At 41.1% G+C, this 27,154-nt stretch overlaps 1 protein-coding gene across 1 annotated transcript in view; it reads right to left on the bottom strand.

Moving 5' to 3' along the window:
• The window catches only part of LOC124721994 (UPF0587 protein v1g245604), a 125,603-nt gene that overhangs the window by 88,714 nt on the left and 9,735 nt on the right, over window positions 1-27,154 (bottom strand). The window contains exon 2 of the mRNA XM_047247166.1: window positions 4,698-4,752. Within this exon, the coding sequence (XP_047103122.1) occupies window positions 4,698-4,703 (6 nt within the window). The 5' untranslated portion in view covers window positions 4,704-4,752. The remainder of the gene's footprint in view (window positions 1-4,697; window positions 4,753-27,154) is intronic.

Below are 27,154 nucleotides of genomic sequence, written 5' to 3'. Positions count from 1 at the left end.
TAAGATTCACCACACATTCACAATCCTTACATCAGTTAATTTTCTACATTCTGGCCCAGCCTACACACATTATCATGTCTCTGAAAAACACAACGAAGCCAGCATCAAGACAAAATGTTGTATCTCAGTATGTGAATAAGTCCATCAATGCATCTCACTTCACTTCATAATGTCATATGTATGGTCTAACGACAAGTCATTCAATATGCAGCACTGAAGTGGTATATTACAAGTTACACGACATGACATCTAGTACCAAGTCCAGCATTTTGAGTCCTGTGTCCCAGTTACCATATTTTGTGATTCAGAAGCAAATATGATGTTTATTTTAATGACATGAAGAGATTTTGATTGATTAATTGAGAGGGGTATGGGACCGAACGGCGAGGTCACCAGTCCTGTGAATCCAAAATGAGTTACAGAAGAGTCTGCAAAAATTGGACGGATTCAGTCAGTGGAGTCATATTATAAAATAATGAAAGCTGAGACCAAATCTAAAAACCGGAAAAGGGAGGTGGGAGGAGGAGGGGGGGGGGGGGGGGGGGGGGGAGCAGTCATGGGGCACAGACTGTGAAGACTGCAAAAGAAGTCCCAACCCCCAACCACAACCAACCTGCCCCTGCTCCAAAACTAAAGGAGAACCTTGTATCTGGAAATAAAAACCACTTTCACATAGGAAACTGAGGACCAGGTCAACCATCCGTGGATCGTCTGCTAATATTAAATTAAAGGAAGTAGGAAGACTAAACTCAACACGAATGGCTGAAAGAAAGGGAGATGCCACCAATGTGAGATATCGTCAGTCTAGGGCCACAACCACATTGTGGGGGTGGGTCGTTCCATAGGAGGAAACAATGGGTGAGCCGGGTATGACGAATGTGTAAACGGCTTAAAACAGTGGACTCCTTCCGAGAGGAGAGGAAAGAAGAGCGCCAAACTGCAGTAGACTCCTCGATTGTGCGGAGTTTATTGCTATGAGCACAGGCACTCCAGATGGCATTCCACTGCTGGGCAAAGAGAGATTTGATGTAGATCTGCATATCCGCAGCTGGAATCATGAAAGGAAAAGGAGTAAGTATCTGCTTGTCTGGCCAAACGGTCAGCCAATTCATTCCCTGGGATGCCCACATGACTTGGGACCCAGAGAAAGATGACTGAACAGGCAGCACGTTCAAGGGCAGAGAGGAGGTCATGGATAGCAGAGACCAAAGGGTGACAAGAATAGCATCGATTGATAGCCTGCAGGCTGCTAGTGAAGTCGGAACAAATTAAAACACTGTAGAGGGAGGCCTGAGAAACAAAAAGGAGAGCCCTGGAAATGGCTATAAGCTCAGCTGTGAACACGCTACATGATCCTGGCAACAAATGGTGCTCGAAGCCAGTAGGAGACATGAAAGTGTATCCCACCTTATCATTAGTCTTAGAACCATCAGTGTAAAAGTGTAAAAGATAGTGACACCCTGGAACTCTGCAAGGATGGCACATACAAGACGCCGGTAAACCATAGGAGCAACAGAGACATTAGGACCCTGGAATAGATCAGACCTAATCCATCGTCTGGGAGGAGGGAGAAATCTCTCATTGGCGAAGAGCACAGGGTACACAAGATGGTCAGGGAACTGGCATATGGCGATTGCATAAGAGACAAGGAGTTGGCTCCATCGGATGTGTAGAGGGGGAATCCCTGCTTCTGTGAGGAGACTATCAACAGGCCTAGTGCAAAAGGCACCAATAGCCAGACGCACTCCACATTGCTAGACAGGGTCAAGACATTTGAAAGTGGAAGGAGCTGCTGAGCCATAAACCTGACTACCATAATCCAGTCTGGACAAGACCAGATGGAGAAGAGTGGAACAGTCTGCACCCCAAGATGTGTGGGCGAGGAGGCGGAGAGCGTGAAGCTTCCACATGCATGTAGCCTTTAGGTGGCAAATTTGAGGCAGCCATATCAGCTTGTTATCAAAAATAAGGCCCAAGAAACGGGACTGTGCTACAACATCGAGGAGCTGGTTGCCTAAATAAAGTTTTGGATCGGGGTGTACTGTGGGTCGACAACATGAATGCATAACCCACGTTTTGGAGGGAGAAAACTGGAAGCCATGGGCAGTGGCCCACGCAGAGGCCCGTCGGATGGCACCTTTGAGCTCATGCTCAGCAGACGCTACCAAGTAGGAGTTGCACCAGATGCAAAAATTGTCTACGTACAATGCTGGGGTAACCAGAGGCCCAACAAAGGTCACAAGCCCATTGATGGCAATGAGGAAGAGAGTGACACTTTGCACAGAACCCTGTGACATACCATTCTCCTGAATCTGAGGGGCACTGAGTGAAGAGCCAACTCGAACCCAGAATAGCCGGTAAGATAAAAACTTGCGGATAAAAATCTGAAGGGGAGCATGGAAGCCCCAGTCATGGAGGGTAACTAAAATGTGATGGCACCAAGCCACGTGCCATACGCCTTATGTAGGTCAAAGAAAACTACGACAAGGTGCCAGCAGCGAGTAAAAGCCTGTCAGATGGCTGATTCCAATCGGAGTAAATGGTCAGTTGGAGATCACACTGTCCAGAAGCCACACTGATACGGAGACAAAACACCCCAAGATTCCAGTACCCAACATAAGATGAAGTTGACCACCCTTTCGAGCAGTTTACAAAGTACATTCGTAAGGCTAATGAGGTGGTAGCTGTCTCAAGATGTTGGGTTTTTCCCAGGCTTAAGGACGTGGATAACTATACTGTCTCACCAGTGTGATCGAAAAGCACCTGTGAGCCAGATTTGGTTGAAGACCCTGAGGAGCTGTTGTCTCTGGGGAACGTCCAAATGTTGGATTACCTGATTGTGAATGGAATCCGGCCCTGTGGCTGTGTCTTGCGAAGAGCTAAGAGCCTGCACCAATTCCCATTCAGCGAAAGGTGCATTATAGGGTTCAACATGGTGCAGGAGAAATGGAGGGGGGTCTGTTCAAACTCTGCATTTCTGCTGAAGAAAGGTAGGAGGGTAGGAAGCGGACGATGATGCCATCACAAAGTGTGTCGCAAGGTGTTCCGCAAGGACCAATGGATCAGTGCACAGAGCACCTTAGAGGTTCAGACTCTGGACAGTTGACTGTTGCTGGTGGCCCAAAACACTATGGAGCTTTGGCCAAACCTGCGATGAAGAGGGATACATCCCCAGGGAGGAAACATAGCATTCCCAGCATTCGTTTTTACTCCACTTAATGAGGTAACACGCCTTAGTACGGAGACACTTAAAAGTGAGTAGGTTGGTCTGGGAAGGGTGTCAAATCGCTGCAGCACCCACTGGCAGTCCGTGACAGTGACAGTGATGGTGACATCCTTGGTACCAGCGAGCCCTGTGGATAGAGGGACAGCAGTGCAAGCAGCATGAAGAAGAGCAGCAGAGATGCCTTGCACAACTGTATCAATGGATTTCGAGAGGCAGGTGTCAAAGCGGACAGCAGACATGTATAAATGCCAATTGGCCCTGTGGAATGCCCAACGTGGGGGCCTGTCTGCTGGGCAACAGGGAAGCGATAGTATCACTGGAAAATGGTCACTGTCACGAAGGTCATCATGGGATGACCAATGTACGGAAGCCACGAGGGCAGGGGAGGAGGTCGTGAGGTTGACAGCAAAGAAGGTGCCATGAGCGGTACTGAAGTGGGTAGGGGAACCATCATTGAAGGGAGACAAATCGAGGTCCGTGGTAAGATGGTCGGTTAGCATACCCCTACCCATTGAAGTGACACTCCCCCACAGTGGTTGGTGGGCATTGAAGTCCCCATGGAGGAGAAACGGGGAAGGAGTTGCTGGATTACGGTAGATAGTGCAAATAATCAAGTGGCCTACCTGGATGGAGGTAGACATTGCAAATGGTGATTGCTGGAGTCGTTTGCACTCTAACTTCTATTACTTCCAAGGTGGTACGTAGGGAGATCCAGTCACTAATGACATTGGAGCGGACCAAAGAGCAGATGCCATCACATGCTATTCCAGGTACAGCACGGTTCTGACAGAACGCCCGATAACCATGTAAAGTTGGAGAGTGGCCATCACGGAAATGCATATCCTGAAGAACGAGACAGAAGGCAGAATAAGAGGAGACAAGATGTTGCATTTCTGGTAGGTGACGATAGTATCCGTTGCAGTTCCACTGGATGATCGTGTGGCGTGAGTCCACGGCAGACATGGAGAAGCCGAGGAGGAGGTCAGGTCACTTGGTCAGTTGTTGTCACCGACAAGGATGGGGTGACATCCATAAATAAGATGTCAGACCCAGGTTGTAAGGGGGGAGATGGCACCACTGGGGGCACTTTGTCTTGGGATCTATGTTACTGCTTCTTCAGTTTCCGAGGTAGAGGAGAGCAGGGCACAGGGGGAGTACAGGCTTCTGCAAGATCAGGAACCGAAAGATAGCAGATGACCTTGGGGACACACAGATGGTGTGCCTCGTAGCCAAGTGCTGGTGAGAGTCTTCTGGACTGAGAGACACTGGGGAGAGGGGTCCTATGAGGGAGAAGAGATTTTGAGTTCATTATACACTGAAGTGCATAGTGTAATATTTGATGATGATTGTTGGAGTGCAGGAAGGTGCAGACCACAACAGCACAAACTTCTAACAAACATATCACTCTTACACAGACAACTAGCTACCTATATTATGTTTACAAATGAAAATCATGCTCTTTAGTACTTACCACCATTTTGCTTCAGAATATATATATCTGCCTTTGGGGTGAATTATCTTAATATCTGAAACAAAGAAAAATAGATGTAGTACAAATACACACACACACACACACACACACACACACACACACACACACACACACACACAAGGCCCTCAAGGAACAAATTTATATTAAAAACACCAATCTACATTAGATTTATGAACACTTCCACAGTGATTATCAGTTGCCAAATTTTGAATTTGACATGGACGGAAGTGTGCAACGATACAAGTTCTTGATATGATATTTGTTGTTTCGTATTTATATTATAGTGTATTATAGTGTATGTACTGTATTCAGACATTCTTGGCTTATCATCCAGTATATATTTGACATACAATGTGCATGTAAAAAATTGCTGATTCTCCAGAGTACATTAATCATTGTAACCCTGAAGAGATTACATCTGGAATATATGGACACTGTACAATGAGTCAAACTAAGAATCTGCATAACTGCTTTGTCATGTTTGTAGAAGGAATATGCAGACATCACAGCCAATAAAATGACATTGTAATAAAGTAATTCAAAACTCCTGGTAACATTTCCGTACTTTTGCTGCACAACTTTGTTGCCCATGAAAACAGAAAATTCCACATACGGCACGATTTTTCTTCTTCCAACCTTCTCCTCCTCCTACTCCTTCATTTTTCTATTCTTTGTACTGACAGTGCTGTTTACAGTACTGACATAGGCATCATTAATTGTTACAGAAAACTGATATTAAGTTGAGAAACCATCATCAAGCAACGAAGCACATATGGATACCCAACAATTTTCATGTTCCATACATGCCCACATGAAGGAAAACCTGAAATATTCAATAAGTCAATGAATGCAATAGTGTTGCTACACAGCAAAAAAAAAAAATTAATAATGGCAGTATTTTGTTTATTTTATTTATACTTAACATGATAATGAACATCTCAGTCAGTAAATATTTTTTAAAAAATGCTATTCTCAAAATTCTGCTGCTTTTCCGTCTGTTCAGCCCTCTTTACTTGGACATGTATTTTACATGTATTAAATATGTGGACTACAATCAACTCAAATCCACTGAGACATAAATTGAAGCTGCATGCAACATTGTCTGGACAAGATTCAGTATCACAGGTGGGCAATGGATTCTATCAACCACCAGACTCACATCCTGATGCAACTGAAAAGTTCAGAGGTAACCTCGGTTTACTAGTGTGTAAGTTCCCATATCATAATGTATTCGGCAGAGGAGACTTTAATAATTCAACAATCAATCGGAGTAATTTTAGTGGTGAGCATGACAAGATACCCTGTGAGGCATTACTAAATGCCTTCACTGAAAACTACCTAGAAGTGATGGTTCAGAACCCCACAAACTATGGAAATATATTAGATCTAATGGCAACACACAGACCTGACCTCTTGCAGGATGTTCGCAATGACATTGAGGCAGTTGTAGCAACAATGATTACCAACATACAAAAGAGTAACTAAACCTGTAGAGAGTTGTGTATGCTCAGTAAACTCCATAAAAGGCAGTAATCTCATATCTCAAAGAAGAATTTCAAACTTTCAGTCCAAGACAGAAGCATGTAGAGAAACAATGGCTCCAGTTAAAAACAATAGTTGACCACACACTGGATAGATATGTACTTAGTAGAACAGTTTATAACGGGAAGGTTTCTCCACGGTATACAGTCACTGTAGAGAAACTTCTAAGGAAACAAACGACAGCATAAAAGGCATAAAATAAAGCATAGGGCTACAGATAGTGAGGCACTCAAAACAGACATGCCTGTCAACAGGTCAATTCATGAAGCCTTCAATGACAATTGTAGCAGAATCTTACAGATTCCTTCTCACAAAACCCAAGTAAATTCTGGTCACACATTAAGGCTGTCAGTGGTACAAGATTTGGTGTCCATATACACAAGGATGACAGGAACTGAAAATTTGGGGTACCAAAGCAAAAGCAGCTAACTTCATTTGAAAATGTATCTTTACAAAGGAACTAGGAGCACTGCCTCAGTTTAATTCTCACACTACAGCAAAGATAAATAATGTTCTAGGACTTGATAGAATCCCTGTCTATAAAAAATTTAAGGCTGCATTAGTCCCACTTTTAACTATGATCAACCACAGATTCCTCTAATAAATAACAGTGCCTAGTAGTTGGAAGAGATCATATCCACCCATAAGGAGGATTGCAGAAACGATATATAAAATTCTTGTACAATATTTTTGACCTCTGTCTGCTGAAGAATCTTATAACATATTCTGAACTCAAAGGTAATGAGATAATTCGAACAGAATGACCACCACCATGCCAACTAGCATTGGTTCTGGAAAATGTGTCATGTGGACCTGACACTTTTCTAACAGCCTAGACAATGAAGACCAAATGAAGGTCTAAAAGGGATAAAAAATCGCCTACTCACAAAATTTTGTACAGTGGTAGTAGGTAACGTCAACAACATATTAAACATCCCCATCGCAAGGGCGCGTGCATGGTGGTGGGGGCCATTTAAAGGTCACTTTATGTTTTTCTTTAATACCTCCATAACTGCAGCTTATAGAGAAAATGTTTAGCAGTACAAAATTAAATTACATTAAATTCCCTACAAAAAAGGTCCTACTCATTTCTTTTTCTCTAGGACTAATAGTTCCCGCATTGCAGGTGATGGAAAAATTGCAGATTATTAAAAATAGTGTATTAATGGTATAACAATGTTTTCTGTTAAATGAAGTATCTTAAATGTGTGTATCATGTCTAAGTGCAGTAAAGCCGTACTAAGGGATTAATTCTATTCTCAGTGTTTAACAGGGTGGAGGAGGCAGGGGCAGGGATGGAGGGTGGGTGGGTAGAAGTGTCAGGGAAGGTAGGTCAACGGATTGCAGTCATGCACACTGAAGAGCAATCATGTGATTCTACACACTAACATCACAATAAGCAACTACAAGGTGCTTCACAAAGTTATACGAATCCTCCACAACACGCTTTATGAATCACTGGTGATGGAGTGTGCAGACACGCCAAGGGGAGGGGGTTGAGGGGTGGAGCGGACCAAGCAACGAGGTCATTGGTCCCATTGGATTTGGAAAAGATGGGGAAGGAAGTCGCCCATGGCCTTTCAAAGGAACCATCCAGACATTTTTCTGGAACGATTTAGGGAAATCACGGAAACCCTAAATCAGGATGGCCAGAAGCGGGTTTCAACTGTCGTCCTCCCAAATGTGAGTCCAGTGTGCTAACCACTCTGCCATTTCAGTAGGTGGGATGGAAGTATCTTAAATTCCTTAACACTGTATGGAATACAGATTTAAGTTACTAATACTAATGCAAGAAACACATATGGACAGAATCTATGTGAAACTCTACGCACTGATCTACACTGCTAGTAGCGAAAATGATTCTTAGTCACCTTGTACAGCAGCTGCAGCATTCTTCTGTAAAAGGAGAGTTCCCCATTATGAGAGCTGCTCAGTTTTCTTTTTACAGATAGACTATACCTCCCCATCATTTTCTGTCCAGTTCTCTTATGTAAGTAGACAAAATAACGTCACTGAGCCGGTCATACAGTGGAGTTGTTTTCAGTTTATTAAGTAAGTACTTATTTGCAGTTGTTAACTGAGCTATTACGTAAAAATGTTTTAACAGTTGGAGCTGTTAACTGACTGCCATACTGAAGAGCCTGTCCTAAGTGAAACATGCTGTTAACACGTATTTGACAATGTTGATTTTATTGATTCCACTACCACTGTCCGGAATACTTTGCACTGCTTGAGGGTATGGAATGTGTCACCCTGATATCAGCTCTTCCAACATCTGAAGAGGCCCAGAGGCTTAAATTGTCTCTCTGAAACAGAAGTCAAACAATGCATTACAGCAGATTACTGTTCTAGAGAGTCGTATACCATCAGACATATTCACAGCAACCTTGAAAGATACACTGTGGTTGTGTGGTATGGGGCTCTACTCCTTGCAGCCCACTCTACAGTGCCAGCACTTCCTGAATGGAAGAGATTTATGTAGAGTACCAGTAACACAATGCTGAAAGAAGTGCAGTAAGTTTCTTGTCATTCATTAACTCAACAACTAAGTGACTATGATACCTTTCCGCCAACACTACAAAGGTCACTGACATCATCACACCTAAAAGTTACACACTTCTCAGCCACTGTTTATAGAAATGTATTCTATATGAAAGCTCACTTAATGACTGCAAATAAGTTCTCATCCAATAAACTGAAAATAACCCTACTATATAAACATGAGCTCAATGAAGTTATTTTGTCTATTCACATAAGAGAACTAGCAAGAAATGCTGGGGTGGAATAGCCTGTCTGCAAAATGAAAAGTGAGCAGCACTCGTGGTGGGAGAATGATAACTCAGACTCGGACTCAATTTCCCCACTAGCAGTGTAGAACAGTGTGGAAAGGTTTATGAAGATTCTGTCCACATGCATTTCCTACATTAGTATTATTAGTAACTCATTGGTATTCTGTGCAGTGCTAATGCAATTAACAACCCCGCCGCCTCCTCCTCGGATAACTCTGTGCACTGCATCACCAGTTATTTGTGAAGTGCGATGTGGAGGGTCAGTATAACTTTGTGAAACACCTTGTAGTTGTGTCTGTAATCACCTGCTTGCTCTTCATTTGACAGACCTATGAAGGAGGGGAGTGCACGAGCAAAAGCCAGCAATCTACCTTCCCTGGTGCTTCTACCTCCATCCCCAGAATACAATCTATCCCTTAACACAGCTCTACTGCACTTAATATGTGGTACACACATTTAAGATTTATTCTTAATCCACTTCATTTAACAAACACTATTTTTAATAATATATGATTTTTCCACTACCTGCAACGTGAAAATTATTAGTCCTAGATAAAAAATTAATAGGACCCTCTTTGTAATAAATTTAATGTAGGTTAATTTTATACTGGGAATCATGTTCACAATCAGCCATTATTTTCAAGTGAAACATAAAACAGAATCCTTTAAACACCCCCCCCCCCCTACACAACACACACACACACACACACACACACACACACACACACGAGCGCGCGCCGCCGCCGCCGCCACCACCACCACCACCAGCGGCGGAGATGTTTATTATGATGTTGACACTACCTCCTATTATTGTACAAAAATTTCCTTTCGCTGACTGGACTAAGTGCCATGGTCAAGCAACACACAACACCAAGGTTGTTGCCACTGTCACAGAAGTTTCGCTGGGAAGCCCTTGCACAACCTCCATACAGTCCCAATCTCTCCCCATGCAATTTTCATATTTCTGGAGCCCTGAAGAAAGACATTCATGGCCATCAATTTGCTTCAGACAATGAGGTGCATGCCTCTGTAGTTAAGTTACAGACTGCCCTGTAACATAATAAAATTTGGAGCCCTCTAGCATCAGAGGGCTGCAAATATGGAGACATGAGAATAAAGATGTAGAATGTTAATTGTGTTTGTTTTCTTTAAAAAGCTCCAAGAGTTTTCACATAAAGTTTGCAGGCATTACCTCCCAGCATGACTTTGTAATAAACAATTTACTTACTCTTTTTCCCTTCTGTCTTGCTTTCATTTGACTGCCCCTCATAGAAAAAATGTCTAGCAGAAAAGTTACAGGTCTTATTATTAATGCTGCTGCTTTGTATGTTTTATCAGCAAGTAAACAGGTTTTTCAGAACCTCATCAGCAAACTGAGGAATAATAAACCACATATAACACACTATTTTGTTACTGTACAAACAATTTTCCTTTGCAGAATCAGTTTTCACTCTGCAGCAGTGTGTACGTCAATTTGAAGCTTCCTGCCAGATTACAGCTGTGTGCTGCACCAGGACTAAATCTTGGGGTCTCGAGAACTGGCTGTGAAAGCTAAGGTCCCATGTGCGAATACCAGCCTGGCATACAGTCTTAATCTGCAAAGAAGTTTCAACTCTCCTTCAGCTGTATTATTGTGTAGTTCCAGTCATATAATGCTGGTTTTGGGGTAATCTGATTCATTTCCCATGAACCAGCTACATAATCAAAGTGTAATCAGCTTCCATGAAACATATTTCCTCAGATTTTCTGGATCCTTACAACAAAAGCTCAGGGGCCCATAAGACACCTGGCTGCTGAGGCAATTGCTTGGGCTGATCCAGCTTGAAGCAGCTCACTTTTCTTAGTTTGGAATAGGAGCTGATACAGGATTATGAAACAAATGTTTATTTAAAGACTCTAAAAAATCTTGGGAAGACCAGTTAGGGGAAGTTGACTACACCACTCTTCTCACAGGTGCTCAAATACTGAACCATATAAGCCAGAATCAGTAGCAATATAAACTGAAGTGAACAATACAGGACACAGCTGTAAGAAAAACTACTTATGCAGAAGTCACTAGAAGCTGGTGTTTAGGAGTCATATGCATGTGACATTTGTAAGATTCTGAGAACGAACACCAAGAAGAAATTTACTTGAATTACATTTCATTAAAATCATGGCCAAAAAAGTTTACAACAGGTGTGCAAACAGTTTGTCTTCAGTCTCATTACACACTCAGTACCAGGGTTTACACACAGGGTAGTTACGCCTGGGCCTATGGCACCGAGATGAAAGGGAACACAAAGGACCTGGATTGGCAATCTACTTTTCGAGGACGTTTCGTCACAAAAAAGCCTGCCATTTTGAAAATATGGAAGGCAAGCCATATACAAAGTGTGTATTTAGCTTATTTGGAAATGCACATAGGAAGTGAATGTTTTGGCAATGCATTTTATTTGGGAGGTGCTATTAACAAAGATGAGAAACCAACACCATTGAAGCTTTTGTCATTTCAGCTACAAAAAGAACTAAACCAATTACGGTTGCATTCAAAATGCACCTGTCAATGGCAATATCTAACTTTTACAGAAAATGTCATTTTCTGTGTGGAGGACCGAAAAGAATTAAAAATTATCTCTGAATTAATGTTTTGTAAAGATGACTATGTATTATTTGTACTGAAAATTGAATGTGAAATTACAAATACGATTAATTTGTGATGGCACTATTGATGACTTCACCAGAAAGAAGTCTTCACAAAAAGACTTGTAGGTTACTGTTTATAGTCATGATTTAACATTAAAATACATTTACTTCTTTTCTTTTTGTGAATAAACTGAACCAAATCAGTTTGATTTGTCCTGTTATTCTAAGTTGAAAATAGCTATTGCTTTTCCCTCCAACAAACCCCATTCCTATCCAAAACATGGCACTACATAAGTCATGCTTGGCCCATCCCTCATTCCGATACAAATTTCTGGAGAAATATAGCTGTAAGCACAAACATAAATTAAGTACAGAGTCTATGATATGTTTCTTTTAAGTAATTCAACTACTGACTACTTTTTTTGTAAAATGGAATCTTAATTATGTAACATTTGAAAACAAAAATGCCACTGCTCAGTACCTCCTGGAAAATGACCATCCAAGGCTGTTGAGCATGGCAGGATTTAATTTCATGCTTTGAACAATCACTGGATTGTTCCATCAGCTCAGATCTAGTGGAAACTGAAGTAATGAATCACCTACGGAAAAATTTCATTGGGGTGTTAAATCAGACTAATGCACCTGTCATGCAGTAGATCCTGCTCAACATATTCAGAGCACCTTGAAGTCAACTGTTATCTGTAACCACACATCAACACCAGAATGTACTGAGCCACAATCATGCTAGAACCAGAGGTGTTTGTGAATGTCAAGCAGTAATGCATTCAGAAGTTTAACATGTGCAGCAAACTACACACTAATGGTAAGCATGCTTGCAAAAGTATAAGTCTTAGAAAATGGTTATCAGACACTCCAGTCCAAATGTTCACAGTAAACAGAACATATGGAAATCGATATTAGAGTCTGTGAGATCCTAGACACCACATAGAAGATCTATTCTTACTACAGTCCATGGAATAAAACACAGGGGAGGATGTGTGCCCTCTATGGGTGTAGGCAGGCACATTGGGGAACAAGATCTCCAAACGCATATCATTTAGAGTTGCTGTCCAGTTTTCACACAATTCATTAGGAATGAATTTTGGGGTTCTGGAGAAACATTGTCTAACATGGATAATTAATTAGGAATGGTTGGTGGCATATCTTTAAACATTGGCTGCCTGTTGCTAAAACAACATCAACAATTGGGGTTCATGCAGAAAGCACCAATCAATTCCGACTCCACTACAGTGCACAGGGTCTAGTAACCCTACACTGACCCATAAGTGACTCTCACTGGATTAAAATAAAAAATACTAGAATCTGTTGATCTCACTCCCAAGAAGTTTTTCTGAGGGAGTGTTGGGAGTTTAATTTTCATATACAGGTGGTCCTGAGGTGCTTTGTGAGGTAACCATGTTAGTTCACAGTCCAATAGCATTTCTAAAAAGCAATCATCATTTAACACTTCTAGGCTAAAAACTATACCCACAATCATTATAGGCCCATACCCATGTCTTCTGAATGGCCAATCAAAGATGAAGTTTTGAGAGTACAGGCAGAAGACAGTGACATACAAGGCCACTGATACATTTGGTCCCACAACAGCAGCTATTCCATTTAACAAGACTTATATCGGTGGAAAGTTACCTCAGACGCCCCACCCATGTAATGTAGATAAGATGTGGTGACACCATGTGGAAGTGGAGGTGCCAATGTGCAAAAGCATCACTGGCAGTAAAAAAGTCCAACAGGGGGTTGTGGATTTGGACATTCAAAACTCAAATTTCTTGTTCCCACTTTCTAACATTGCATAGGTATAACTCCCACATCCCAAATCTCGTTCAACATCAAAAGGATACTTTGCTTAAGTCACTAAGGTCATGAAGCATTTCATTATTTATGGGTTCTGCACCTGGGGAGGTATTTCTGCATTGTGCTAACGAACCGTTGAATTCCCAATCTGTAAAACTGGAATTATAGGTCTTACCAGTCAAACGTTAAAAGATTGCATACTATGTTTGGTTAAAATATGTTGAGTAAAATTGGGTGAAAATTGTTTGAAGCTGCCATTTCAGCATAGAATATTCCCAGTAATTTGGCCATATAGAAAAGATTGGTATGAAGTACTCTTCAGCCTAGAACTCCAGACATTCCAGATTGGAAACGATCCAACACCTGGGCATCTGTTGTACGTATTCACTGAAGCAGTATACTGTTCCTAACAGTCCAGTTTCTGTCGTTTCATTAAATAACGCGCTTTTACTTAGTCATTTATACAAAATCAGACTACTCACAGAATGTTCTTTGTTTTTGATAGCCTTGGCTATTTCTTGAGATCACCACAGTACAGTCTTGGATCAACATGGTCTAGATGAGTTGGATATCACTTTATGCACTGTAGGGGTAGTCACATTCACTGTTTCTTGTACTATGTCTTCAGTGTCCTATTTTGGGGATATTGTGAAACTGGCTTATAAGTTCATAAGCAGCTTAAGCCGGTATTACACTATCAAATTTCTTTGTCAAAGATTTGATCAAAGATGTGATAAAATATTCGTCATATATATTTGACAAAGATCTTTGGCGTGGCGCTAAAATGGGATATTACACTGTCATCGTATTTTTCATCAAAGTTCAAGATGGATGGCTGACAACAACAACTTGTTATTAACTACAGTAGTTGCATGTACCACAATTCCACTGTGTGCACATGCGGAAGAGAAGCGGGGGAAAAAAAAAGGAAACATACCTGGATGAAGCCGTGGGTTCTACGACAACACGATAAAAGCATTCAAGAAAACTTGTTATGTGAGCTTATAGTGGAGGACATCAAGTCGTACATCAATTACTTAAGAATGGATGAGCATACATTTCTGTGTGTGCTCAGTGAAGTGTATCCCCATATCACAAAGCACAATACTCACTTAAGAACTGCTATATCTGCAGAAGACAGGTTCACTGTAACACTCCTATTTCTTGCTACAGGAGAGATTTAGGTTAGGTTAGGTCTCCAATCTTCTTAATCTATGTTTTATTCAAGGTGCCTCATCAGCTTCATACATCTCTATTAATTTTGTAGTTGTCAGTACACACCAACTGTATTTAATGGCAATGTTTATAAAACACTACAGATGGCAGAACGCTGCAGCGATGCTAGCACTCCACTTAGTAACATGTCACACAGCAGTGATCAGAAGACAAGCGACTTCTTTGATCAAATCTACAGTGAGGCCCTAGATTTGATCAAATATTTGACGACATTTGACAAAGTTCCCTATTAAACCATCAAATTTCTTTGACAAGGATATTTGACAAAGAAATTTGATAGTGTAATACCAGCCTTATAAGCAGCAAACCATTCCCAAAGCAGACACCTGGATTCTAATAGCTACAGCCTCGAGTGTGGTGTCTAGTAACACCTATTCGCTAATATTGTTAAATATTTTAGCTTTTACCTACTACAATAATTTTATAATTGTGTACCAGTTACTACATTTTATTAAAATTACATGTTTATATCTGCAGTTGACAATGATATGAATACAGAAGTGATCTCTAGCAGCAATAAATGTGAACACGTTTTCTAGTAACTTTCATCACATGTCAGTTCAGTGGCACTCTTGTATCAGTGATGTACTCTGACTTTTAATATGAGATGGATGCATTTGGCTCATTTTTAAATACTTGTTGTAACTTTGACATGCCAATGCATCTTACATCAGTTATCCAGCTAATTAATATATGGATTACATTTATAGCTCTATCGGGTACTTGCACTATCCTTTACCAAGGAATTTTTGACAATAATTCACCCTATGTATTATATTTATGACACTGTATGTTATTTTCCATAATTTAATATTTTACACGTATGTACATTATTCACAGGTCAGATGATGGTAACAGTTTTACCAAAACCAGTCATCATAAATAAAAGCATTGCAAATACAATCTCGGCTCAGAAGCTGTCTTCCTTCAAGTTAAAAAAATTCACTTTCCAATCACAAACGCAGCAATATTCTCAGATAAAGAACTCTGCAAGATTCATGAACATTGATAAACTTTAATGTACCTCCTTCTCTACATGACAAAATATATTACAACACAGTGCCAATATATGTCTGTTGTCTCTTCAAACAAACATCTGATTCATTTTCTCATCACCTCCTATGATAGCACTGTAGATGACCACAGGAAAAAACACTAGCTGGGAGCTCTGATTTACTTACCAGTTAATCCCTTAACTAACAGCTGCCCCATCTGCTTCCAAAAGCTTCACTAAAACAAGTAAAGAGCGAGTAACAGAATGTTGGTGGCAAGGATGAGTCCACAGTCCAGCCACTGGTATTAGTTCCTCCAGGTGCTTATTTAGCACCACAAACAGTTTTTGTAAAGCAAAATAAGTGGCAAGTCATTACCACCCAGGTGGCTAATTAAACTGCTTAGGAAATCAGCAGTCAGATCAACAAGAAAATCCACTGGGCAGCTAATGTATTGGCTAGGTGTCTAACATTTCCAGGATGCTCAGCAAGCAGCCATTAAAGCACAGGGTGAAGTCACCAGTACGTCATAGCTTATGACATAACCATGCAAACACGTTTAATACATTTAGAAGCCAGTCTTGATTCCTTTGTATGCTTGGTTAAGTGATGAAAAATACCAGCCTTGTTCTTATAGTGGAAGCACATCCATTGCAGATTGTGTACTGTTTCCCACTATAGACCACCAATGTCCATATCTGCTGAACGGCCTACAGAGTCTTATCAATGCTGCGGTAGTTTTCTTTAGATGTGCTGTGAGCTCGTGTTGCTGGGCTCTGCTGACTAGGTCAAGTGTACACTACACAAAGGAAGCAGTTAATCGGGTATTAAAGCAAGTATGACATGTTCCATAAAATTTCGAGCGTGCAGCCACATAAATTTCACTTCTTCTAATATTTAAGCTGCATATCGTCCAGCCATCTTCAGAGTGAGCCAAGGTGACAGATGCTCCAGTACATACTATGTCCTTTTAAACAAGCGGACCGTGCTACTACACATTGATACACAAGCCGCCAGAGAAGTTGATTGTCAGCAAAGAGGTACAACATATGCGTGAAATTAGATCTATGGCTGCATGGTCCATCCACGCAGTGATATTGATGTATCACTGTGGTCTGCAACATCATGATGTCTTTACGAGTTTATGACAGAAAGTGCTGGATTCCATGATTTGTCCGAGTTGAAGCCCCTATCTCAATTAATTAAATTCATCACCAACCAAATTTCAGTTGTATCTTTCACTACTGAGTGCCAGAAAGATGAAGTCAAGGCTAAAATTTTGACATATCATATCACCACAGAGTATCCAGTGTCAATGCAGTGCTCTGCCACTACCAGTTTATTAGGTTGTAAGAGCCAGATGTACCTACAGTGCTCTGAGCATCTCTCTGGGACTGTGTGTCGTCTGTCTGATGGATTAACAGCAACACTCAGAGGGAATCTTTTAAACCCCAGGATTCCGAAGCACCAAATCATCTTTAACAGAACCCAGGAGTGCTGTCGTCTTTGGCGGTGGGCAAAAAATTTCTTTCACCTTGTGTTAGCTGAGAATCCATCCTATTTTCCAGCATATGGCCATAAAGCCACAGATTTAAAACTTTCTGTATCTTTTTCTGCATTCCTTATGCCCACTGCTGGTTTCATTTGAGTGCCTCACATATCTGCTGTGGAGAGTACCCATTTGCTTCAAAAACTCTTCTCAAGTGTAGAAGCTCGCCCTCCAGACTGCTTTCATCAGCAATGACATCTGCTCTGTGTACCAGAGTTCCGAGAACACTCGTCTGCGAAGGACGGTAGCAGCTATTTGCATGTAAATATAAATCCGAATGGGTAAATTTCCGATATACTGCATGTCCCAAAGTGCAATCACCTTTGTGTCCTGCCAAAACATCCAAACAATGGAATGCACCCATCTTTTTCGATTTCCATCATGAACTGAATTTGTCTATGGATGGAATTGGGATGATTTAAAAATTCTTTTAATTTATCTTCACTATGGGGGCACACTACAAACGTGTCGTCAAAATAACTCCTAAATACTGTGACTTCAAGCTGCAGATTCCAGCACCTTCTCCTCAACGTCCTCCATAAAAAATACGCCCACCAAGGGCAACAAAGGACTACTCATGGTGACACCATCAGTATGTTCATAAAATTTGTTGTTGAGTAAAAAATATGTCGAGGTCAAAACATGTTCAAACAAAGCTGAAATCTCTCTATCAAAGATTTTGCCAATGAGAATGATTCTGAAAGAGGATCCTTTGTGAACAATGACACTACATCGAAACTGACTAACATATCAGATCTGTTCAGTTTGAGTGATTTTAGCTTGCCAATGAAGTCCTCAGAGTTCGTATGCGATGAGCTCATTTTCCCCCACAAGAGGCCTTAATAACGGCACTAGGTCACAGTCATAGGTTGGAGAGCCAGTGTTACTCGCTATCAGACACAGGTGAACACCATTCTTACGGATGTTTGGAAGCCCATAAAGCCTCGGAGGAACCGCACCACTTGGTTTCAGTCTTCACACACATCTGGTGGAAAGAAGCGAAGCAGTCTTCCTTACCACCTGGTTAGTGGAGTCTTTACTGATCTTGAGGTATGTGCTATCACTCAGTAAACAATTCATTTTATCATGACGGTCATCATGAGACATTAAAACAGTGGCATTACCTTTATCAGTTGGAAGAACCTCCATCTCGATTTGAGAGGATGGGCCAAGTGCTGGACCATCAATCACCTCAGCTCACTCTGAATAAGACTGGACAATATACAGCTGAAATATTAGAAGAAGAAGAAGAAGAAGAAGAAGAAGAAGAAGAAGAAGAAGAAGTAGTTTATGTGGCTGCATGCCTAAAATTTTATGGAACAGACACTGCGCTGCGAAACTATGCACATGAAGTGCCTCTTCGGAGAGGAGATGGTTTTACGTGTTCACCGATTGGATAAGTTAAGACAGTTGAGAGCGAGGTTACTGAACTCTAAGTTCTTTCTTAAGGTGCAGTGACCATGGAATAGTTCCAAAGTTAGCCAGGTTAGTACATTTTATTTAGGTTGACTATCGTAAGTAGGATTTTAAGCTGGTGCTGCTATTGGTAAGGAGAGGATCCGCTTTACCCACCAAAAACTGGACCTGGCTTCTGAATAACTTTACAGCCTGCATCTGAAGGTATCTGTGGAGTTACCCTACGACTCATGGACCTGGATTGATGGTATAATGTGGGCCGAGTCAGACTGGGTTCATGACGTAGCCACATCAAGACAGACAGCAAACTTTAGCCAGCATGAGATGTCTTCGCAGCAAGAAATAATTATTCGACACTCCATCATTAATATGATGGATAAAGATTTAGATGATGCTACAATGATGGTTTTAAGTAAAGGACTGAATTTCGCACCCAAGTCAAAGTCTTTACCAATACCTGCATTCATCAGTGCCGTTGAAGAAGCTGTTTTGACCTCTTTCTGTGGAATCAGGAGAAGAAATAAGATGTGAAATTTGACTTGCAGTTATGAAGGTTCACCCACAAAAGGGTAACATATCTGTGGTAGAGGGGGCTGCATTACATAACCTCCACCAGGATACCGAAACTAGTTCTTCCAGCCGATAAAGGTAATGCCACTGTTTTTATGCATCGTGATGACTATCATGATAAAATGAACTATTTACTGAGTGACAGCACATACATCACGATCAGTAAATACCCCACCAACCAGGTGGTAAGGAAGACTAATTCACTTCCGAACAACTCACCCTTTCCACCAGAAGTTGTGCAAAGATTCAAAACCAAGTGGTGCAGTAACTCCGATGCCTTATGGACTTCCAAAGATCCATATGAATGGTGTTCCTCTGCATCCAATAGTGAGCAATATTGGCTCGCCAACCTATGACTGTGCCAGACACTTATCCTCATTATTGAGGCCTCTGGTAGGAATATGCGCTCATCACATACATAACTCCGTGGACTTCATTGGCAAATTAAAATCACTCAAACTGAACAGTTCTGGTACACTAGTCAGTTTCGATGTAGTGTCGTCGTTAACAAAGGTTCCTCTTTCAGAATTACAATTGCTCATTGGCAAACCTTTGATAGAGAGATTTCGGCTTTGTTTCAATATGTTTTGACCTCAACATATTTTTTAACTCTATAATTAATTTTATGAGCAGAGTGATGGTGTCGCCATGGGAATTCCTTTGTCGCCCTTGGTGGGTATCTTTTTTGTGGAGGATTTTGAGGAGAAGGCGCTGGCATCTGCAGCTTGAAGCCCACAGTTTTTATGAGTTATTTTGATGACACATTTGTAGTATGACCCCTTGGTGAAGAAAAATTAAAAGAATTTTTAAATCATCACAATTCCATCCATAGACAAATTCAGTTCATGACGGAAATCGAGAAAGCTGAGTGCATTCATATTTTTGGATGTTTTGGTAGGACGCAAAGATAATAGCACTTGGGACATGTAGTATATCGGATACTGACCCAACATTTAAAGTTTTGTGCAAATAGTCCCCATCATCCTTTGCAGACGATGAGTGTTCTCAGAACTCTGGTACACAGAGCACACATCATTGCTGATGAAAGCAGTCTGGAGTATGAGCTCCTACACTTGAGAAGACTTTTTAAGGCCAATGGGTACTCTCCACAGTAGATATGTAACACACTACAAATGAAACCAGCAGAGGGCATAAGGAATGCAGAAGAGACAATGTTTTAAATCCCTGGCTTTATGGCCATACATTGGAAGCCTATCATCAAAAATAGGACGGATTCTCAGAAAACACAAAGCGAAAATGATTTTTCACCCTCCTGGGTTCTGTTATAGATGATTGGTGCTTCAGAAGTCTGGAGTTTACAAAATCCCCTCTGAATGTGGCTGTTCATACACCAGACAGACGACACATACAGTCCATGAGATAGGCACAGAGCACCGCAGGTATGACACTGGACACTATGGTGTATGGTAATGTCAAAATTTTAGCCTCGACTTCATCTTTCTGGCACTCAGTAGCGAAAGATGCAACTGAAATTCAGTTTGCGATGAATTTAATTAATAGAGATAGGGGCCTCAGCTTGGACAAATCAAGGACTCCAGCACTTTCCGTCAAACTCACAAAGTCGTCGCAATGGTGCATCTCACAGTGATACATCGATATCACCATGTGGATAGACCATGCAGCCATAGATCTAATTTCAGGTGTATGTTGTACCTCTTTGCTGTCAATCAAAGTCTCTGGTGGCCTGTGTGTCAGTGGCCACATGTGCAGTAGCATGGTCTACTGGTTTAATAGGACAGAGCGAGTGCTGGAGCTTCAGTCACTTTTAAATATGAAGATGCACTCAAGTATGACGTACTTGTGTGGGCTGGCTGACACACACACACACACACACACACACACACACACACACACACACACACACACACACACACACAGAGAGAGAGAGAGAGAGAGAGAGAGAGAGAGAGAGAGAGAGAGAGAGAGAGAGAGAGAGAGAGACCGACCTTAAGTTACGCAAGTCTCACCTTGAGTAGCAACCTATTGTCTTCATTACACAATGGACATATAGTTTATTACACCACAGTGCTGATACAACTACCACAGTTAACATTTTGTACTGCTGCTGTGACCTGTGCTTGTTATTACTAGCCTTCAGGTTTTTGACCAAGGCACCTCCTATTTGTGGACCTTTCTTCCTCTACTGTCTCACACATATCCATCAATGTACTTTCCTCCCTTCTTCCTCTCATAAGAGGGATATTGGAGTTGTCATTTATGTTCCAATGGAAGTTGTTATTCCTCACTCCCATCCACTACAGTTTGCAGAGAAATGTGTATGCCTGTATTTTCCAGTAACTAACAATGTCATGATGTGAACCCTCTATTTCCCAGTTCTGCACAAGTTGCGCATCCCAGACAGCAGCCCAATGATCACATTTGTGTTGATTTTTCATATCTTTGTACATTGTATATGGCTAGCTGTCATTAACATCCTGGTCCATACATTTTACAGATGTGACACGGCATGTAAGTCCACAAATAAAAACCAGCCACCTGACACCCCCTGCACACACAGGCATCTCTCACAGATACACGGTTAATCTCGAGTGAATGGAAATGACGTCCCAAGCTTCTGGACAGAGCATAGGGGAACGATGCAGGAGACCCATACCGCCGGACTAGGAAAGGTCCTAATGGAGGTGGTTCGCCGTTGCCTTCCTCCGACTGTAATGGGGATGGATGGATGATGATGATGATGATGATGATGATGATGATGATGATGATGATGATGATGATGACGACGACGACAACACCCAGTCATCTTGGGATAGGTGAAAATCCCCGACCCCGCTGGGAATCGAACCTAGGACCCCACGCTCGGGAAGCGAGAACGCTACCGTGAAGACCACAAGCTGCAGACTTAATCTGGATATTTCAGTAAATTTCTTTATAAGGTGACTGAGGCACAATATGTGTTGCAATTCAGTACTGATCATTTCTGAGCACCCTTTGTGAAATATTATTTAACCACAAAAGTCCAACATAAATGTATTGCAAACACCAGTCAAATTTGGCAGTGCAGCTCCTCTGTCTGGTCCCAGAATTGCTACTGCCACTTTTGGAGAATTATAAGAACTTTCTAGCTGTAGGTCACGACCAGAGGGACTATATTCTTACTATTGCGAGTTGCACAGCACCATATAAATCAGATGCACCCTTGTATAGGATTAAGTGTGGTGATGGTGAAAATCTTATGTAACTTACTGTTTTTGTAGTGTGAAAATTGGGAAAGGGTTTTCCCCCCTCCTTCAAGCAGTTGTGTGTCCTGGCCCAGTGCTAAAAACACTCAGGTGTGAATGGGATCACTTGGGCGCATGTGATGAGAAAGAGGCATGCACCTACGTACTTGCCTCTAATTGCATATGGGACAAGCACAGGCACATGGTGACTAGGCACAAGTTACACAGATGTAAGTGCATCTTAAGCTTGGTGTTATGCCTTGTAACTGGGTCTTGGGTTTACACACTCATTACTATTGCTGGGAACTCCATAGTGCACTGGAGGACTGTGAATGGTCTGTAGAAGGGTTAACTTTCAGCAATTCCTTGTGATTGTTGAGTGAATTCTTCCTGCTGTCTGCCACAGCTGGCCTGCACAACAACTGGGTTCATAACAAACCCGCAGATGATGATGGAAGAATTGGGACCAACATTTGCTTTGCACCACTAGCAAACAAGCAACATTTATTTTTACAGACCCATCCATAATTAAACATTTTTGTGCCATGTAAAGTTTCAGAGCTGCCTTACCAAGACCCTTGCCTAGTTGCAGAATGGAGGGTGAAAACACTGATTTTCCTAGTACAACTGAAAAAGAGAATCCATGTTTTGCTCAGTGTAATCAGGCATATCTAAGTGCTGAAGATGCTGTTAAATCACTGGCTGCTACCACACAGGTCCATGTCCATCCCCGCAACTTGGCCCACAACTACTAAAAACCCACGCAGAGTAGCCATGGCAAACATCCAGAGAAGAGGGCTTAACTATGACATTGCAATCCAGTATGGATCTACAGGCGATAACGGAACATAAAATATATATATGGTTTCAGAGACCCAAACTTCAACAGTAGGGAACCAGCAACACTGAGGCATAATTTTACCAGGTACTGTGGGTGACTACCTGCAGGAAGAACTCTGCAGTATCACAACAGCATAGAATCTTCGAACCAAAAACTGTATGGAGTAGTTCACCTAGCGCCACCTATAAATCCCTGATCCAAAACACAGAAACTTTGCTTAACCTCATAAATTCCCTGCAAACATTAGTACTTGACATACTTTGCAAGCAGACGTATGACTGGAGGAAATTTGTTTGTCACCATATCACCTCTGGTGGTGTGCAATGGTCTACTAGTGATTTTCCTTGTCAGATCCATTACTAATAATACTAATAACAGAAGAAAAGCAGAAATAGATTTTGCATTAATAACCTGCCAAACTAATAATCCCAAAGCTGAAAACAAATCTGTGACCAAAAAACTACTGAAACAACTCGCTGACAAAGCTCCAAACACACAATTCCAACATGAAGTACAGAAGTAGTATAAAACACCTGACAGATAACACTTCACCACACCAAACAGTTGAAAGCAACTTCAAAACATCAACATTCAACACTAGCTCGCACCAACACACATGACAAAATGCTCTGTTCAGACACGATCCGTTTCACATATGCTGCACAGCCATGACGTCGCATGTACTGTTATCACAAGTTGGCAACCAGTACCACACATTTTGGTTGACCCAGCTAGGTGCAGGCTGGCATTCTTACCATAGGCAAGTAGGACCAGTACTTCCTAATAAATCCCTTACCCAATGTTTCCAGTTCCTTGTTTAAGAGTATGAAGTGCCAGGAGGTAAGTGTACTTCGAGGAAATTCTCTTATATTATTCGTGAATTTTATAAATGATCAGACATACAGTGTAATTAGCAGGTGATGCAGTTGTATACAGGTAATTTACATCATCAGAAAATGTGAAATTTACATGACTGACAGATGCTAAGCTTGAACTGATCCTCAATGTGAGAAAATTTAATGTGCTGCATATAAACATACAAAATATGTTCAGTTAAAGCTTCCTGGTTGAGAGGTCATGCTCAGTATATAAAACTATTCCCTGACATTTAGTCTCTGTGGGAGACGTCTTTGGAGATAAAACTGCAACTGTCGAAGATGTCTTGCAGTCAGAGACGAAACATCAGGGAACAGTTTCAGTTCATCGACAACTGCCTTTCAGCCATGAAGTTTTAACTGAAGGAAACATCAGCCATGAAAGCATACAGTTTATGAAACAACCTTACTTACTCTCTTTGGAAATTTCAAGAAATTTGACCCCTCTCCCCTCCCCCCACTGCTCCCTTAGCAGCAGTGGTATCAGTTGAGTGACCCAAGACAGGTGTCAACAATGGTCTCCTCACTGCCAATGTTGTTGACCTATCTGTAATATCCTAGTTTGGGATCTTAGCTTCTTAAACTAGTTACTGTTTCATAATTCGTAATGGTCATTATGAAATGATGCTATTTGTCAAGCACGTGTACTTGATTTACAAATCTTGTATTGGTAAAGTGTGATAGCATGTAACCTACTGTTCACTACTTTTAGCCCACACATTACAGCAAGTGAAATACAGCTAAAAGTACAGAAGTGTGTTTGAAATGGTGGTGACACTGTTTTCTTTCACAAGTATATGTGAGTTACTGAAGGGCATCAATGCTGGGAGTGCAAGGTGACAATTTGTGCAGGTTTAGCATAGAATTTTAACCATCTGTGTTCAGAAGACACAGATTAATTTTTCCCTTGGCGGCTACTGATCACATTGCAGTCATCTACTATGGTCATACAGCAGCCCACACCTCATATCATAAATAGCAAACAAGCAATTTTTGCCCACAGCTTACAATTAAGTGGAATGTACATTTCATATATGAAACTAGAAGAGAATAAATTAATGTACAATGAGATTGTGGTGTGAGCTGACTACAATAGAAACCTGAGATTCTATTTAATTGCTTTCTAGCTGGAATGAAAAACGCAGATGTCAGAAACATAAGTACATTTACAGCTGCTTCTACATCTAAAGTGATAAATACACAAAGTTTTTCTCTCCAATATCTTCGCTTTCATATTTCTGGGAGAGTGCAATACCATTAGTTGGAGAATTACCTATCTCAACTTCACAGAACTGTACACAGCTCTTAGAAAAAATACTTTTGTAGAAAATCCATGATGAAACCAAGGCCTAGTGGAACTTACTTTCAATGGCCTTCTCTTTGGATCACCTGATCTCACACTGCAAATTTTTTTCAGGTGTAGGACTGTACTCTCATTGAGTACAAACCAGTAGAAATGAAACCATGAGGTGTATTCCCACCCTTAGACAGCTGACAGACAGTAGTAGATACAAAGGTGCAGCCACCACTTCACTGCTGGCCAGTTTGAGCCATCTTACACAAAGATGACTTCAGTGTTTTATTGGGTTATGGACTCATCTCATGAACACTAACCAACATTTACCTATGTTTTTCCCTTACATGAACTAAACAACTTTTGTGAAAAAGTTATCCGTATTACACATTGAACTGTAGTATACCTCACTATCTGCTGCAGCACAATCAAGAAAAATTCCAAAACCATAAATATTCGTAGGAGTACAAGAGCAAAAGAACAGTTGTGTATGACAAAGTAAGAGGAATTAGTGCACACTGTTTTGAAGGAAAACTTTTCACAGAACTGTCCCATTAATTATACATAAGTGCTTGTATTTTAAATTTTACAAATGTCCTTGAAGGAGGAGGGCATTCACTGCACTCCCGAGACTCCTCGGAAAGGAACAAGAGTCATCATTAGACCGCAGATTTTAGGTAAAAACCTATTTTGTTCCTGAGTTCCTATTTGCATAAAAATTTGTACTTATGCATTTCATGACTATTTACACTTAACAGCGTTAATTCTATAGGACCTAAAAAAGCCTATTTCGATGTTAGTGCCTATTTTTGCCTATTTCGGTTTTAATATCCTAAAAAGTGCCTATTTCATCATATAAGACAGTGGCTCCTATACTACACATGGAAAAAAAATATTTTCTGCCCAGCGTCCAGCAAGATGGCTAGTTGATATGATCTCATGCTTCGTATTTGCCTAACACTTCGGTCTTTTTTTTATATCGCTATCCCTGTTAATACCAAATACTCTTTATAGGTGTTTTATTATTCATATGTAAAAAATATGATCACGGATCTTTAGGTTAAAACCTATTTTTTTCCTAAGCTCCAATTTGCATACAAGTTGGTTTCATGACTGACTAAACTGAATACCGTTAGTTCTATAGGACCTAAAATTGCGTATTTCGACGTTGACGCCTAATTTTGCCCATTTCGGCATCAAAATCCTAAAAAGTACCTGTTTCGTTAATCTGACAGAGTTCTTGTGTTTTCAAAGATTAGAAAAAGGAAGTAAACTTAGGGCTTTACGTCTCGTCGAAGGAGAAGTTCGTTAGAGACTGTTTACAATTCCTTTCCTTGCCTTACTACCAACAGCACTCGGCACAGGTGAATGGTCATCCATCCAAGTACGCGCCGAGCGTGACTGTGCTTAACTTCGGTAAGCGAATGGGAACCGGTCAAAGATTTGAGTTACACATTAGAATCGAACGTGGGAGTACTAAATGTTATACTTGAAAATATTTCATTCATAGGATTCTGGCCAGTTGTGTATTTTCGCAAAGAAACGGTTTCATTGGCCTTAAGCTGAGCACGGATTAAAAAATCACAATGTTAATCGTAGACGTCATCTATAGCTAAATTATTGCCCTTCGCGCATTTTCTTGCTGCTGTCTACAGGCAGTCCTATCAAACTATTCTGTTTCGTGAAAGG

This window comes from Schistocerca piceifrons, chromosome X (assembly GCF_021461385.2).
Source record: "Schistocerca piceifrons isolate TAMUIC-IGC-003096 chromosome X, iqSchPice1.1, whole genome shotgun sequence".
NCBI lineage: Eukaryota > Metazoa > Arthropoda > Insecta > Orthoptera > Acrididae > Schistocerca > Schistocerca piceifrons.
Note: the sequence above shows the minus strand (reverse complement) of the source record. Positions and strands in the feature narration are given on the sequence as shown.